Here is a 17,335-nt window from a genome sequence, read left to right as displayed (position 1 = left end):
AGTGGTGGTGGTGGTGATGATGGTGGTGGTGATGGTGGTGGTGATGGTGGTGATGGTGGTGGTGATGATGATGATGGTGGTGGTGATGGTGGTCATGGTGATGATGGTGGTGACGGTGATGGTGGTGGTGGTGATGATGATGGTGGTGGTGATGGTGATGGTGGTGATGATGGTGGTGATGGAGGTGGTGATGGAGGTGGTGATGATGGTGGTGGTGGTGATGGTGGTGATGGTGGTGGTGGTGATGGTGGTGGTCGTGATGATGGTGGTGATGGTCGTGGTGATGGTAGTGGTGGTGATGGTAGTGGTGGTGGTGATGGTGGTGGTGATGGTGATGATGATGGTGGTGGTGATGGTGGTGATGGTGGTGGTGATGGTGATGATGATGGTGGTGGTGATGGTGGTGATGGTGGTGGTGATCGTAGTGGTGGTGATGATGGTGGTGGTGGTTGTGATGGTGGTGATGGTGGTGATGGTGGTGGTGATGGTGGTGATGGTGGTGATGGTGGTGGTGATAGTGATGATAGTGGTGATGGTGGTTGTGATGATGATGGTGGTGGTGATGGTGTTGGTGGTGATGGTGGTGGTGATGATGAGACCCATAGACTCACCACTACACAAAGACCCATAGACTCACCACCACCACACAGAGACCCATAGACTCACCACCACCACACAGAGACCCATAGACTCACCACCACACAGAGACCCATAGACTCACCACCACCACACAGAGACCCATAGACTCACCACCATCACACAGAGACCCATAGACTCACCACCACACAGAGACCCATAGACTCACCACCACACAGAGACCCATAGACTCACCACTACACAGAGACCCATAGACTCACCACCACACAGAGACCCATAAACTCACCACCACACAGAGACCCATAGACTCACCACCACACAGAGACCCATAGACTCACCACCACACAGAGACCCATAGACTCACCACCACACAGAGACCCATAGACTCACTACCACAGAGAGACTCACATCCACATAGAGACCCATAGACTCACCACCACCACACAGAGACCCATAGACTCACCACCACATAGAGGCCCATAGACTCACCACTACACAGAGACCCATAGACTCACCACCACACAGAGACCCATAGACTCACCACCACACAGAGACCCATAGACTCACCACCACACAGAGACCCATAGACTCACCACCATCACACAGAGACCCATAGACTCACCACCACACAGAGACCCATAGACTCACCACCACCACACAGAGACCCATAGACTCACCATCACACAGAGACCCATAGACTCACCACCACCACACAGAGACCCATAGACTCACCACCATCACACAGAGACCCATAGACTCACCACACAGAGACCCATAGACACCACCACACAGAGACCCATAGACTCTGCACTCATTCATTAAGAATCTACTAATCGATTCCAAATTCCCTAATCTTTCAATCAGTTCAAATACGACGCAAGTTTTGAATAATCGATTAAATGCCCTCCGATCACTACGGGCAAATCGATTCCTTGTAATCGATTCCATCAACGGAAATTAATCGATTAGTTCCCACGTCTATTTAACCCGCCCGCCCCTTCCCAGAGACGCCCCGCCCCCTCCACGCCCCGCCCTCCACGCCCCGCCCCTCCACGCCCCGCCCCTTCACGCCCGCCCCCTCCACGCCCCTACACGCCCCGCCCCCCTCCACGCCCCGCCCCCCCTCCACGCGTCGACGTCACAACCACTCTTGGCCCCCGCGCCCAGGTCACGCCTCTCAACCACCCTTACCAAGATGGCGGCCACGGCGATGGAGACGCTCGCCGCCTCGGGCCCAGCCGAAGCCCTCGGGCCCCCCGTCTTGCCTGAGCCGCCTCGCCCGCCACCCGACTCGGCGGGCCCGCGGCCCGACGAGGCCGCACCGGCCCTGTCGCGCGAGGAGGTCGCTTCGAGGCTCGCCACCACCGCGAGAGAGTTGAGGAACAGGCGGAAGCTCGTCGTTCGACACCTGCCGCCCGACTACACGACGCAGGTTCAAGTTTTGTTCGTATTTCAGTAACAAATCAACAAGTAAACAAAGTCTTGTTGACTTTCTGCGGCTGGCCACGTTTTCCCTCACCCGTCCGTATTGGCGGGGTTTTTCTTCCTCGTTTTAGCTAAACTGCGCGCGCGCGATATTTGTGATTTTTATCTCTCTCGTTTCAAGTTATCGATTCGTTCGGTTCGCGAAGGCGTCAAGAGTTTCGCTTACTCTACTGAGTGGTATTTTTTAAAAAAAATTAGCGGTTTTGGGATTTTTTTTTTCTTACCTAGCGAGAGGTTGATCGTGGTGGTTGGTGGTGGTGGTGGTTGTTTCGATTGGAATGGCCCTAGGCTTTAAACCGTCTAGAAATTGTTATAATTTACTTTGCTGGGTTTAAATTTCGTAACTACTCTAAGTAACTCCTCCACTTCAAAGAGTTTCAGCTTCATTCTCCGATACTGTTAGAAATACAATTTCTCCGTCCGTACTAAAGTTTTGCCCGTTCACCTTTGGATAGTCACTTTGCAGTTGGTAAATAACTATTAATCTCGATTAATTTAATTTGTTTTCTTATTCTGTTTTCACATTGTACAAGAGTTCAACTTACTCTACGAAGGGATATTATCGTAATATTTTTATTCGTCTCTTGTAGGTTTGTTTGCATGTGAAACGCGCTGTTAGTTTGACACATTCTCGCTGTACCACTCTGCTAAATTATATTATTTATCTCGATTAATTTAATTTGTTTTCTTATTCTGTTTTCACGTTGTACAAGAGTTCAACTTACTCTACGACGGGATATTATCGTAATATTTTTATTCGTCTCCTGTAGGTTTGTTTGCATGTGAAACGCGCTGTTAGTTTGACACATTCTCGCTGTACCACTCTGCTAAATTATATTATTTATCTCGATTAATTTAATTTGTTTTCTTATTCTGTTTTCACATTGTACAAGAGTTCAGCTTACTCTACGACGGGATATTATTGTAATATTTTTATTCGTCTCCTGTAAGTTTGTTTGCATGTGAAACGCGCTGTTAGTTTGATGCATTATCGCTGTACTTACCCCTCTGCTAAATTATATTATTTATCTCGATTAATTTAAATTGTTTTCTTATTCTGTTTTCACGTTGTACAAGAGTGTAACTTTCTCTGCGCCGTGATATTTAAAAATATTTTTTAACGTGTATAATAAAAACTTATTGTCGTGTTTTGACATCCCCGCTACAGGATGTGCATGAGCTCCTACGTGGATATGAGATCAAATACTGCTACCTGGACCGCACCAGAGGAACAGGTGAGACACGGAGAGAGACACAGAGAGAGAGAGACACGGGGAGAGAGACACAGAGAGAGAGACACAAGGAGAGAGACACGGGGAGAGAGACACGGGGAGAGAGACACAGAGAGAGACACAGAGAGAGAGAGAGACACAGAGAGAGACACAGAGAGAGACACAGGGAGAGACACGGGGAGTAACACGGGGAGAGAGAGAGACACAGGGAGAGACACAGAGAGAGACACAGAGAGAGACACAGAGAGAGAGACACGGGGAGAGAGAGACACGGGGAGACACGGGGAGAGAGAGACAGAGAGAGACAGAGAGAGAGACAGAGAGAGACACAGAGAGAGACACAGGGAGAGACACGGGGAGTAACACGGGGAGAGAGAGACACAGGGAGAGACACAGGGAGAGACACAGAGAGAGGCACAGAGAGAGAGAGACACACAGAGAGAGAGAGACACGGGGAGAGACACGGGGAGAGACACGGGGAGAGAGACACAGAGAGAGAGACACGGGGAGAGAGACACGGGGAGAGAGACACGGGGAGAGAGAGACACGGGGAGAGAGACACGGGGAGAGAGAGACACGGGGAGAGAGACACGGGGAGAGACACAGAGAGAGAGAGAGACACGGGGAGAGAGACACGGGGAGAGAGAGACACGGGGAGAGAGACACGGGGAGAGACACAGAGAGAGAGAGACACGGGGAGAGAGACACGGGGAGAGAGACACGGGGAGAGAGACACGGGGAGAGAGAGACACGGGGAGAGAGATACACGGGGAGAGAGAGACACGGGGAGAGAGAGACATGGGGAGAGAGACACGGGGAGAGAGACACGGGGAGAGAGAGACACGGGGAGAGAGAGACACGGGGAGAGAGAGACACGGGGAGAGAGAGAGACACGGGGAGAGAGACACGGGGAGAGAGAGACACTGGGAGAGAGAGACACGGGGAGAGAGACACGGGGATAGAGAGACACGGGGAGAGAGAGACACGGGGAGAGAGAGAGACACGGGGAGAGAGAGACACGGGGAGAGAGACACAGAGAGAGAGACACGGAGAGAGAGACACGGGGAGAGAGACACAGAGAGAGACACAGAGAGAGACACAGGGAGAGACACGGGGAGTAACACGGGGAGAGAGAGAGACACAGGGAGAGACACAGAGAGAGACACAGAGAGAGAGACACGGGGAGAGAGAGACACGGGGAGAGAGAGACAGAGAGAGAGAGAGAGACAGAGAGAGACACAGGGAGAGGCACGGGGAGTAACACGGGGAGAGAGAGACACAGGGAGAGACACAGGGAGAGACACAGAGAGGCACAGAGAGAGAGAGACACAGAGAGAGAGAGAGACACGGGGAGAGACACGGGGAGAGAGACACGGGGAGAGAGACACGGGGAGAGAGACACGGGGAGAGAGACACGGGGAGAGAGAGACACGGGGAGAGAGACACGGGGAGAGAGAGACACGGGGAGAGAGACACGGGGAGAGACACAGAGAGAGAGACACGGGGAGAGAGACACGGGGAGAGAGAGACACGGGGAGAGAGACACGGGGAGAGACACAGAGAGAGAGAGACACGGGGAGAGAGACACGGGGAGAGAGACACGGGGAGAGAGACACGGGGAGAGAGAGACACGGGGAGAGAGAGACACGGGGAGAGAGAGACACGGGGAGAGAGAGACACGGGGAGAGAGAGACATGGGGAGAGAGACACGGGGAGAGAGACACGGGGAGAGAGAGACACGGGGAGAGAGAGACACGGGGAGAGAGAGAGACACGGGGAGAGAGACACGGGGAGAGAGAGACACTGGGAGAGAGAGACACGGGGAGAGAGACACGGGGATAGAGAGACACGGGGAGAGAGAGACACGGGGAGAGAGAGACACGGGGAGAGAGAGACACGGGGAGAGAGACACGGGGATAGAGAGACACGGGGAGAGAGAGACATGGGGAGAGAGACACGGGGAGAGAGACACGGGGAGAGAGAGACACGGGGAGAGAGAGACACGGGGAGAGAGAGAGACACGGGGAGAGAGACACGGGGAGAGAGAGACACTGGGAGAGAGAGACACGGGGAGAGAGACACGGGGATAGAGAGACACGGGGAGAGAGAGACACGGGGAGAGAGAGACACGGGGAGAGAGAGACATGGGGAGAGAGACACGGGGAGAGAGACACGGGGAGAGCGAGACACGGGGAGAGAGAGAGACACGGGGAGAGAGAGAGACACGGGGAGAGAGACACGGGGAGAGAGAGACACTGGGAGAGAGAGACACGGGGAGAGAGACACGGGGATAGAGAGACACGGGGAGAGAGAGACACGGGGAGAGAGAGAGACACGGGGAGAGAGAGAGACACGGGGAGAGAGACACGGGGAGAGAGAGACACTGGGAGAGAGAGACACGGGGAGAGAGAGACACGGGGAGAGAGACACGGGGAGAGAGAGACACTGGGAGAGAGAGACACGGGGATAGAGAGACACGGGGAGAGAGAGACATGGGGAGAGAGAGACACGGGGAGAGAGAGACACGGGGAGAGAGAGACATGGGGAGAGAGACACGGGGAGAGAGACACGGGGAGAGAGAGACACGGGGAGAGAGAGACACGGGGAGAGAGAGAGACACGGGGAGAGAGACACGGGGAGAGAGAGACACTGGGAGAGAGAGACACGGGGAGAGAGACACGGGGATAGAGAGACACGGGGAGAGAGAGACACGGGGAGAGAGAGACACGGGGAGAGAGAGACATGGGAAGAGAGACACGGGGAGAGAGACACGGGGAGAGAGAGACACGGGGAGAGAGAGACACGGGGAGAGAGACACGGGGGGAGAGAGACACGGGGAGAGAGAGACACGGGGAGAGAGAGACACTGGGAGAGAGAGACACGGGGAGAGAGACACGGGGAGAGAGACACGGGGAGAGAGAGACACGGGGAGAGAGAGACATGGGGAGAGAGAGAGACACGGGGAGAGAGAGACACGGGGAGACATTCTGAGAACCGCCCACCCACCCACTCACCCCCCCACCACCACCACCCCCCACCCACTCACCCCCCCACCCACCCCCCCACCCACTCACCCACCCCCCCACCCTCCCCACCACCACCATCCTCAGCGTTCGTCACGCTCCTTGACGGACAGCAGGCCCAGGATGCAATCTCCTGCCTTCACGGCACTGCACCACCGCCATCTGCGAGCCAATCGGAACGCCTCGCTGCTGCTGCTACCACCACCACCACCGCCGACAACAACAACAACAACGACAACAACGACAACCTCCTCCGCCACGCCCCCGGTGCCCGGCTAGGTGCACGCGTGGCACTGTCGGTGAACCTCCAGCCGACGGACTCGCTGCTGTGCGTGGCCAACCTCCCTCCGTCCATGAGCCGGGAGCGGTTCCTGGGGCTCTGCAGGCAGTACGGGGCCGTGGAGAGGTGCCTCTTGGTGTACAGCAGAAGCACTGGGCACAGCAAGGTGGGTGGGTTGGTGGGGGGGTTGGTGGGTGGGTTAGTGGGGGGGTGGGTGAGTGAGTGGGTGGGTGGGTTGGTGGGTGGGTGAGTGGGTGAGTGAGTGGGTGGGTGAGTGTGTGAGTGGGTTGATGAGTGAGTGGGTGAGTGAGTGGGTGGGTGAGTGGGAACGGTTCCTGGGGCTCTGCAGGCAGTACGGGGCCGTGGAGAGGTGCCTCTTGGTGTACAGCAGAAGCACTGGGCACAGCAAGGTGGGTGGGTGGGTTGGTGGGGGGGTTGGTGGGTGGGTTGGTGGGTGGGTGGGTGAGTGGGGGGGCGAGTGAGTGGGTGAGTGAGTGGGTGGGTGGGTGAGTGAGTGAGTGGTGGGTAGGTGGGTTGGTTAGTGAGTGAGTGGGTGGGTGAGTGGGTGAGTGAGTGAGTGAGTGGTGGGTAGGTGAGTGAGTGAGTGAGTGGTGGGTAGGTGAGTGAGTGAGTGAGTGGTGGGTAGGTGGGTTGGTTAGTGGGTGAGTGAGTGGGTGAGTGGGTTGATAAGTGAGTGACTGAGTGACTGAGTGAATGAGTGAGTGAGTGGGTTGGTGGGTGGGTTGGTGGGTGAGTGGGTGGGTTGGTGGGTGGGTTGGTGGGTGGGAACAGTTCCTGGGGCTCTGCAGGCAGTACGGGGCCGTGGAGAGGTGCCTCTTGGTGTACAGCAGAAGCACTGGGCACAGCAAGGTGGGTGGGTGGGTTTGGTGGGGGGGTTGGTGGGTGGGTGGGTGGGTGAGTGGGTGGGTTGGTGGGTGGGTGAGTGAGTGGGTGAGTGAATGATTGAGTGAATGAGTGGGTGAGTGGGTGAGTGAGTGAGTGGGTGGGTGGGTGAGTGAGTGAGTGGTGGGTGGGTGAGTGAGTGAGTGGGTGAATGAGTGAGTGAGTGGATGGGTGGGTGGGTGGGTTGGTTGGTGGGTGGGTTGGTGGGTGGGTTGGTGGGTGAGTGGGTGGGTTGGTGGGTGGGTTGGTGGGTGGGTGGGAGCGGTTCCTGGGGCTCTGCAGGCAGTACGGGGCCGTGGAGAGGTGCCTCTTGGTGTACAGCAGAAGCACTGGGCACAGCAAGGTGGGTGGGTTGGTGGGTGGGGGGGTTGGTGGGTGGGTTGGTGGGTGGGTGAGTGGGGGGGTGAGTGAGTGAGTGAGTGGGTGGGTGAGTGGGTGGGTGGGTGAGTGAGTGAGTGGTGGGTAGGTGGGTTGGTTAGTGAGTGAGTGGGTGAGTGAGTGAGTGAGTGGGTGGGTGAGTGAGCGAGTGGGTGAATGAGTGAGTGAGTGGATGGGTGGGTGGGTTGGTGGGGGGGTGGGTTGGTGGGTGGGTTGGTGGGTGGGTGGGAACAGTTCCTGGGGCTCTGCAGGCAGTACGGGGCCGTGGAGAGGTGCCTCTTGGTGTACAGCAGAAGCACTGGGCACAGCAAGGTGGGTGGGTGGGTTGGTGGGGGGGTGGGTTGGTGGGTGGGTGGGTGAGTGGGTGGGTTGGTGGGTGAGTGAGTGGGTGAGTGAATGATTGAGTGAATGAGTGGGTGAGTGGGTGAGTGAGTGAGTGGGTGGGTGGGTGAGTGAGTGAGTGGTGGGTGGGTGAGTGAGTGAGTGGGTGAATGAGTGAGTGAGTGGATGGGTGGGTGGGTGGGTTGGTTGGTGGGTGGGTTGGTGGGTGGGTTGGTGGGTGGGTGGGAGCGGTTCCTGGGGCTCTGCAGGCAGTACGGGGCCGTGGAGAGGTGCCTCTTGGTGTACAGCAGAAGCACTGGGCACAGCAAGGTGGGTGGGTGGGTTGGTGGGGGGGTTGGTGGGGGGGTTGGTGGGGGGGTTAGTGGGTGGGTGGGTGGGTGAGTGACTGAGTGAATGAGTGAGTGGGTGAGTGAGTGAGTGGGTGGGTGAATGAGTGAGTGGTGGGTAGGTGGGTTGGTTAGTGGGTGAGTGAGTGGGTGAGTGAGTGAGTGGGTGAGTGAGTGAGTGAGTGGGTGGGTGAGTGAGCGAGTGGGTGAATGAGTGAGTGAGTGGATGGGTGGGTGGGTTGGTGGGGGGGTGGGTTGGTGGGTGGGTTGGTGGGTGGGTGGGAATGGTTCCTGGGGCTCTGCAGGCAGTACGGGGCCGTGGAGAGGTGCCTCTTGGTGTACAGCAGAAGCACTGGGCACAGCAAGGTGGGTGGGTGGGTGGGGGGGTTGGTGGGTGGGTGGGTGAGTGAGTGGGTGGGTGGGTGAGTGGGTGGGTTGGTGGGTGAGTGATTGAGTGAGTGAGTGGGTGGGTGAGTGAGTGAGTGGGTGAGTGAGTGAGTGGGTGGGTGAGTGGGTGGGTGAGTGACTGAGTGAATGAGTGAGTGAGTGGGTGAGTAAGTGGGTGGGTTGGTGGGTGAGTGGGTAAGGTGGGTGAGTGAGTGGGAGGGTTGATGGGTGGGTTGGTGGGTGGGTGGGTTGGTGGGTGGGTTGGTTGGTTGGTGGGTGGGTTGGTGGGTTGGTGGGTGGATGGGTGGGAACGGTTCCTGGGGCTCTGCAGGCAGTACGGGGCCGTGGAGAGGTGCCTCTTGGTGTACAGCAGAAGCACTGGGCACAGCAAGGTGGGTGGGTTGGTGGGGGGGTGGGTGGGGGGGTGGGTGGGTTGGTTAGTGGGTGAGTGAGTGGGTGGGTGGGTTGGTAGGTGAGTGAGTGAATGATTGAGTGAATGAGTGGGTGAGTGGGTGAGTGAGTGAGTGGGTGGGTGGGTGAGTGAGTGAGTGAGTGGTGGGTAGGTGAGTGAGTGAGTGGTGGGTAGGTGGGTTGGTTAGTGGGTGGGTGAGTGGGTTGGTGGGTGGGTTGGTGGGTGGGTGAGTGGGTGAGTGAGTGGGTGGGTTGGTTGGTGGGTTGGTTAGTGGGTGAGTGAGTGGGTGAGTGAGTGGGTGGGTTGGTTAGTGGGTGAGTGAGTGGGTGAGTGAGTGAGTGGGTGAGTGAGTGAGTGGGTGAGTGAGTGGGTTGATGAGTGAGTGGGTGAGTGAGTGAGTGGGTTGGTGGGTGAGTGGGTGGGTTGGTGGGTGGGTTGGTGGGTGGGTGGGAATGGTTCCTGGGGCTCTGCAGGCAGTACGGGGCCGTGGAGAGGTGCCTCTTGGTGTACAGCAGAAGCACTGGGCACAGCAAGGTGGGTGGGTGGGTTTGGTGGGGGGGTTGGTGGGGGGGTTAGTGGGTGGGGGGGTGAGTGAGTGGGTGAGTGAGTGAGTGGGTGGGTGAGTGAGTGAGTGAGTGGGTGAGTGAGTGAGTGGTGGGTAGGTGGGTTGGTTAGTGGGTGAGTGAGTGAGTGACTGAGTGAATGAGTGAGTGAGTGGGTGAGTAAGTGGGTGGGTTGGTGGGTGAGTGGGTAAGGTGGGTGAGTGAGTGGGAGGGTTGGTGGGTGGGTTGGTGGGTGGGTGGGTTGGTGGGTGGGTTGGTTGGTTGGTGGGTGGGTTGGTGGGTAGGTTGGTGGGTTGGTGGGTGGATGGGTGGGAACGGTTCCTGGGGCTGTGCAGGCAGTACGGGGCCGTGGAGAGGTGCCTCTTGGTGTACAGCAGAAGCACTGGGCACAGCAAGGTGGGTGGGTGGGTTTGGTGGGGGGGTGAGTGGGTGGGTGAGTGAGTGGGTTGGTGAGTGAGTGTGTGGGTGGGTGAGTGAGTGGGTGAGTTAGTGAGTGAGTGGGTGGGTGGGTGGGTTGATGAGTGAGTGACTGAGTGAATGAGTGAGTGACTGAGTGAGTGCGTGAGTGAGTGGGTGGGTTGGTGAGTGAGTGGGTGGGTTGGTGAGTGGGTGAGTGGGTGGGTGAGTGGGTGGGAGAGTGAGTGAGTGAGTGAATGAGTGAGTAAGTGGGTGAGTGAGTGGGTGAGTGAGTGGGTGGGTGGGTTGGTGGATGAGTGAGTGGGAGGGTGAGTGAGTGAGTGGGTGAGTGAGTGGGTGGGTGAGTGGGTGGGTGAGTGAGTGAGTGGGTGGGTGAGTGAGTGGGTGGGTGGGTGGGTGAGTGGGTGGGTGAGTGAGTGGGTGGGTTGGTGGGTGAGTGATTGAGTGAGTGAGTGGGTGGGTGAGTGAGTGAGTGAATGAGTTGGTGGGTGAGTGAGTGGGTGAGTGAGTGGGTGAGTGAATGAGTGAGTTGGTGGGTGGTTTCGTGGGTGGCTGAGTATCTCCCTCCCCCCACTCCCCCCACTACCCCCACAGGGCTACGGTTTTGTGGAGTTCATGAAGAAGGATGGAGCGGCACGTGCCAATCGCCATCTGCAGGCAATGCCCCTGGAGGCTGACCCTGATGACGATGGCGGTGGTGGTGGTGGTGGTGGTGGACCCAGGCTCCTGTATGTTCACTGGGCCGAGCCGGGCGCACTGAGCGATGAGTCGGTGCATAGCCGCTGTCTGCTGGTTCAGAAGTTCACTCCTGGCATCTGTGGTGATGGTGAGTGGGTGGGTGGGTGGGTGAGTGGGTGGGTGGGTGGGTGAGTGGGTGGGTGGGTGAGTGGGTGGGTGGGTGAGTGAGTGGGTGAGTGAGTGGGTGAGTGAGTGAGTGGGTGGGTGAGTGAGTGAGTGAGTGGGTGAGTGAGTTAGTGAGTGGGTGGGTGAAAGAGTGGGTGAATGAGTGAGGGAATGAATGAGTGGGTGGTGGGTAGGTGAGTAAGTGGGTGAGTAAGTGAGTGGCTGAGTGAGTGGCTGAGTGAGTGAGGGGGTGAGTGAGGGGGTGAGTGGCTGAGTGGCTGAGTGGGTGAGTAAGTGAGTGGCTGAGTGAGTGAGTGGTTGAGTGAGTGGGTAAGTGAGCGTCTCTGTCTCTCTGTGTCCCTGTGGAGGAGGAGGTTTTAATATCGAGAGGGATCAGCTGTTGGCTTTCTTCTCAAGACCCGAACACAAACCTCCCATCTACTGCGAGGTGAGAGACACGGGGAGAGAGAGAGACACGGGGAGAGAGAGAGACACGGGGAGAGAGAGAGACACGGGGAGAGAGACACGGGGAGAGAGAGACACGGGGAGAGAGAGAAACACGGGGAGAGAGAGAGACACGGGGAGAGAGAGAGACACGGGGAGAGAGAGAGACACGGGGAGAGAGAGAAACACGGGGAGAGAGAGAGACACGGGGAGAGAGAGAGACACGGGGAGAGAGAGACACGGGGAGAGAGAGAGACGCGGGGAGAGAGAGAGACGCGGGGAGAGAGAGAGACGCGGGGAGAGAGAGAGACACGGGGAGAGAGAGAGACACGGGGAGAGAGAGAGACACGGGGAGAGAGAGAGACACGGGGAGAGAGAGACACGGGGAGAGAGACACGGGGAGAGAGAGACACGGGGAGAGAGAGACACGGGGAGAGAGAGACACGGGGAGAGAGACACGGGGAGAGAGAGGCACGGGGAGAGAGAGGCACGGGGAGAGAGAGGCACGGGGAGAGGGAGACACGGGGAGAGAGACACGGGGAGAGAGACACGGGGAGAGAGACACGGGGAGAGAGACACGGGGAGAGAGACACGGGGAGAGAGACACGGGGAGAGAGACACGGGGGGAGGGGGAGAGAGACACGGGGAGAGAGAGACACGGGGAGAGAGACACGGGGAAAGAGAGACACGGGGAGACTAACTACCTGACTAACTAACTACCTGACTAACTACCTGACTGACTACCTGACTGACTGACTAACTGACTAACTAACTGACTAATTAACTCACTAACTAACTGACTGACTGACTAACTACCTGACTAACTACCTGACTAACTACCTGACTAACTGACTAACTAACTAACTACCTAACTAACTAACTACCTGACTAACTAACCACCTGACTAACCACCTGACTAACCACCTGAATCACCACCTGTGCTAGGTGGCTGTGGACCCTCTCGGCCTACCGCTAACTAACTACCTGACTAACTAACTAACTACCTGACTGACTACCTGACTAACTACCTGACTAACTAGCTACCTGACTAACTACCTAACTAACTACCTGGCTAACTAACTAACTACCTCACTAACTAACTACCTGACTAACTACCTGACTAACTAACTACCTAACTAGCTACCTGACTAACTAACTACCTAACTAACTACCTGGCTAACTAACTAACTACCTCACTAACTAACTACCTGACTAACCACCTGACTAACTACCTGACTAACCACCTGACTAACTACCTGACTAACTAACTAGCTACCTGACTAACCACCTGACTAACTAACTACCTGACTAACTAACTAGCTACCTGACTAACCACCTGACTAACCACCTGAATCATCACCTGTGCTAGGTGGCTGTGGACCCTCTCGGCCTACCGCTAACTAACTACCTGACTAACTAACTACCTGACTAACCACCTGACTAACCACCTGAATCATCACCTGTGCTAGGTGGCTGTGGACCCTCTCGGCCTACCGCTAACTAACTACCTGACTAACTAACTACTTGACTAACTAACTGACTAACTAACTAACTACCTGACTAACTACCTGACTAACTAACTACCTGACTAACTAGCTACCTAACTAACTAACTACCTGACTAACTACCTAACCAACTAACTACCTGACTAACTAACTACCTGACTAACTACCTAACCAACTAACTACCTGACTAACTAACTACCTGACTAACTAACTGACTAACTAACTACCTGACTAACTACCTAACTAACTAACTACCTAACTAACTACCTGACTAACTACCTGACTAACTAGCTAACTAACTAACTAACTACCTGACTAACTACTTGACTAACTAAATACCTAACTAACTAACTACCTGACTAACTAACTACCTGACTAACTAACTACCTAACTAACTACCTGACTAACTACCTAACTAACTAACTACCTGACTAACTAACTACCTGACTAACTAAATACCTAACTAACTACCTGACTAACTAACTAACTACCTGACTAACTAACTACCTGACTAACTACCTGACTAACTACCTGACTAACTACGTGACTAACCACCTGAATCATCACCTGTGCTAGGTGGCTGTGGACCCTCTCGGCCTACCGCTAACTAACTACCTGACTAACTAACTACTTGACTAACTAACTACCTGACTAACTAACTACCTGACTAACTAACTAACTACCTGACTAACTACCTGACTAACTAACTAACTACCTGACTAACTAACTACCTGACTAACTAACTAACTACCTGACTAACTAACTACCTGACTAACTACCTGACTAACTACCTGACTAACCACCTGACTAACTACCTGACTAACTAACTACCTGACTAACTAACTAACTACCTGACTAACTACCTGACTAACTAACTACCTGACTAACTACCTAACTACCTGACTAACTACCTGACTAACTAACTAACTACCTGACTAACTAACTAACTGACTAACTAACTACCTGACTAACTAACTACCTGACTAACTAACTAACTACCTGACTAACTAACTACCTGACTAACTAACTACCTGACTAACTAACTACCTGACTAACTAACTACCTGACTAACTAACTACCTGACTAACTGACTAACTACCTGACTACCTGACTAACTACCTGACTAACTACCTGACTAACTAACTACCTGACTAACTGACTAACTACCTGACTACCTGACTAACTAACTGACTAACTACCTGACTAACTAACTAACTACCTGACTAACTACCTGACTAACTAACTACCTGACTAACTAACTACCTGACTAACTTACTAACTACCTGACTAACTACCTGACTAACTAACTACCTGACTAACTAACTACCTGACTAACTACCTGACTAACTAACTACCTGACTAACTACCTGACTAACTAACTACCTGACTAACTAACTACCTGACTAACTACCTGACTAACCACCTGACTAACCACCTGAATCATCACCTGTGCTAGGTGGCTGTGGACCCTCTCGGCCTACTGCTAACTAACTATCTGACTAACTAACTACCTGACTAACTAACTACCTGACTAACTAACTACCTGACTAACTACCTGACTAACTACCTGACTAACTACCTGACTAACCACCTGACTAACTACCTGACTAACCACCTGACTAACTACCTGACTAACTAACTAGCTACCTGACTAACCACCTGACTAACTAACTACCTGACTAACTAACTAGCTACCTGACTAACCACCTGACTAACCACCTGAATCATCACCTGTGCTAGGTGGCTGTGGACCCTCTCGGCCTACCGCTAACTAACTACCTCACTAACTAACTACTTGACTAACTAACTGACTAACTAACTAACTACCTGACTAACTACCTGACTAACTAACTACCTGACTAACTAGCTACCTAACTAACTAACTACCTGACTAACTACCTGACTAACTAACTACCTGACTAACTAGCTACCTAACTAACTAACTACCTGACTAACTAACTACCTGACTAACTAACTGACTAACTAACTAACTACCTGACTAACTACCTAACTAACTAACTACCTAACTAACTACCTGACTAACTACCTGACTAACTACCTAACTAACTACCTGACTAACTACTTGACTAACTAACTACCTAACTAACTAACTACCTGACTAACTAACTACCTGACTAACTAACTACCTAACTAACTACCTGACTAACTACCTAACTAACTACCTGACTAACTAACTACCTAACTAACTACCTGACTAACTAACTAACTACCTGACTAACTAACTACCTGACTAACTAACTACCTGACTAACTACCTGACTAACTAACTAACTACCTGACTAACTAACTACCTGACTAACTAACTACCTGACTAACTAACTACCTGACTAACTAACTACCTGACTAACTAACTACCTGACTAACTAACTACCTGACTAACTACCTGACTAACTAACTACCTGACTAACTAACTACCTGACTAACTACCTGACTAACTACCTGATTAACTAACTAACTAACTACCTGACTAACTAACTACCTGACTAACTAACTACCTGACTAACTAACTACCTGACTAACTAACTACCTGACTAACTACCTGGCTAACTGACTAACTACCTGACTAACTACCTGACTACCTGACTAACTACCTGACTAACTACTTGACTAACTACCTGACTAACTAACTACCTGACTAACTACCTGACTAACTACCTGACTAACTACGTGACTAACCACCTGAATCATCACCTGTGCTAGGTGGCTGTGGACCCTCTCGGCCTACCGCTAACTAACTACCTGACTAACTAACTACTTGACTAACTAACTACCTGACTAACTAACTACCTGACTAACTAACTAACTACCTGACTAACTACCTGACTAACTAACTAACTACCTGACTAACTAACTACCTGACTAACTAACTAACTACCTGACTAACTAACTAACTACCTGACTAACTAACTACCTGACTAACTACCTGACTAACTACCTGACTAACCACCTGACTAACTACCTGACTAACTAACTACCTGACTAACTAACTAACTACCTGACTAACTACCTGACTAACTAACTACCTGACTAACTACCTAACTACCTGACTAACTACCTGACTAACTAACTAACTACCTAACTAACTAACTGACTAACTAACTACCTGACTAACTAACTACCTGACTAACTACCTAACTACCTGACTAACTACCTGACTAACTAACTACCTGACTAACTAACTAACTGACTAACTAACTACCTGACTAACTAACTACCTGACTAACTAACTAACTACCTGACTAACTAACTAACTACCTGACTAACTAACTAACTACCTGACTAACTAACTAACTACCTGACTAACTAACTACCTGACTAACTAACTACCTGACTAACTAACTAACTACCTGACTAACTAACTACCTGACTAACTACCTGACTAACTAACTAACTACCTGACTAACTAACTAACTACCTGACTAACTAACTACCTGACTAACTAACTACCTGACTAACTACCTGACTAACTAACTAACTACCTGACTAACTAACTACCTGACTAACTAACTACCTGACTAACTACCTGACTAACTAACTACCTGACTAACTAACTACCTGACTAACTAACTGCCTGACTAACTACCTGACTACCTGACTAACTACCTGACTAACTAACTACCTGACTAACTAACTACTAAACTACTACTAACCTGACTAACTAACTACCTGACTAACTACCTGACTAACTACCTGACTAACTAACTACCTGACTAACTAACTAGCTACCTGACTAACCACCTGACTAACCACCTGAATCATCACCTGTGCTAGGTGGCTGTGGACCCTCTCGGCCTACCGCTAACTAACTACCTGACTAACTACCTAACTAACTAACTACCTGACTAACTAACTACCTGACTAACTACCTATAACCTATAACTAACTAACTACCTGACTAACTAACTACTTGACTAACTAACTACTTGACTAACTAATCCTGACTATAACCTGACTAACTAACTACCTGACTAACTACCTGACTAACTAACTAACTACCTGACTAACTAACTACCTGACTAACTAACTACCTGACTAACTACCTGACTAACTAACTAAACTACCTGACTAACTAACTACCTGACTAACTAACTACCTGACTAACTAACTACCTGACTAACTAACTACCTGACTAACTAACTACCTGACTAACTAACTACCTGACTAACTAACTACCTGAC

General features: G+C 52.6%; 1 protein-coding gene across 1 annotated transcript in view; it reads left to right on the top strand.

The window, feature by feature from the left end:
• The first annotated feature begins 1,706 nt into the window (after window positions 1-1,706).
• The window catches only part of LOC142908536 (ribonucleoprotein PTB-binding 1-like), an 18,140-nt gene continuing 2,511 nt past the window's right edge, over window positions 1,707-17,335 (top strand). Inside the window, exons 1-5 of the mRNA XM_076059275.1 lie at window positions 1,707-2,029; window positions 3,251-3,317; window positions 6,425-6,783; window positions 10,940-11,171; window positions 11,557-11,636. Coding sequence (XP_075915390.1) covers window positions 1,793-2,029; window positions 3,251-3,317; window positions 6,425-6,783; window positions 10,940-11,171; window positions 11,557-11,636 — 975 coding nt within the window. The 5' untranslated portion in view covers window positions 1,707-1,792. The remainder of the gene's footprint in view (window positions 2,030-3,250; window positions 3,318-6,424; window positions 6,784-10,939; window positions 11,172-11,556; window positions 11,637-17,335) is intronic.

Source organism: Petromyzon marinus (genome assembly GCF_048934315.1).
Source record: "Petromyzon marinus isolate PM22_M1 ecotype Great Lakes invasive population chromosome 85 unlocalized genomic scaffold, UKy_Petmar_22M1.pri1.0 chr85_unloc.2, whole genome shotgun sequence".
Lineage (NCBI taxonomy): Eukaryota > Metazoa > Chordata > Hyperoartia > Petromyzontiformes > Petromyzontidae > Petromyzon > Petromyzon marinus.
The sequence above is the reverse complement of the archived record's forward strand: the minus strand, read 5'-3'. Positions and strand labels throughout refer to the sequence as shown.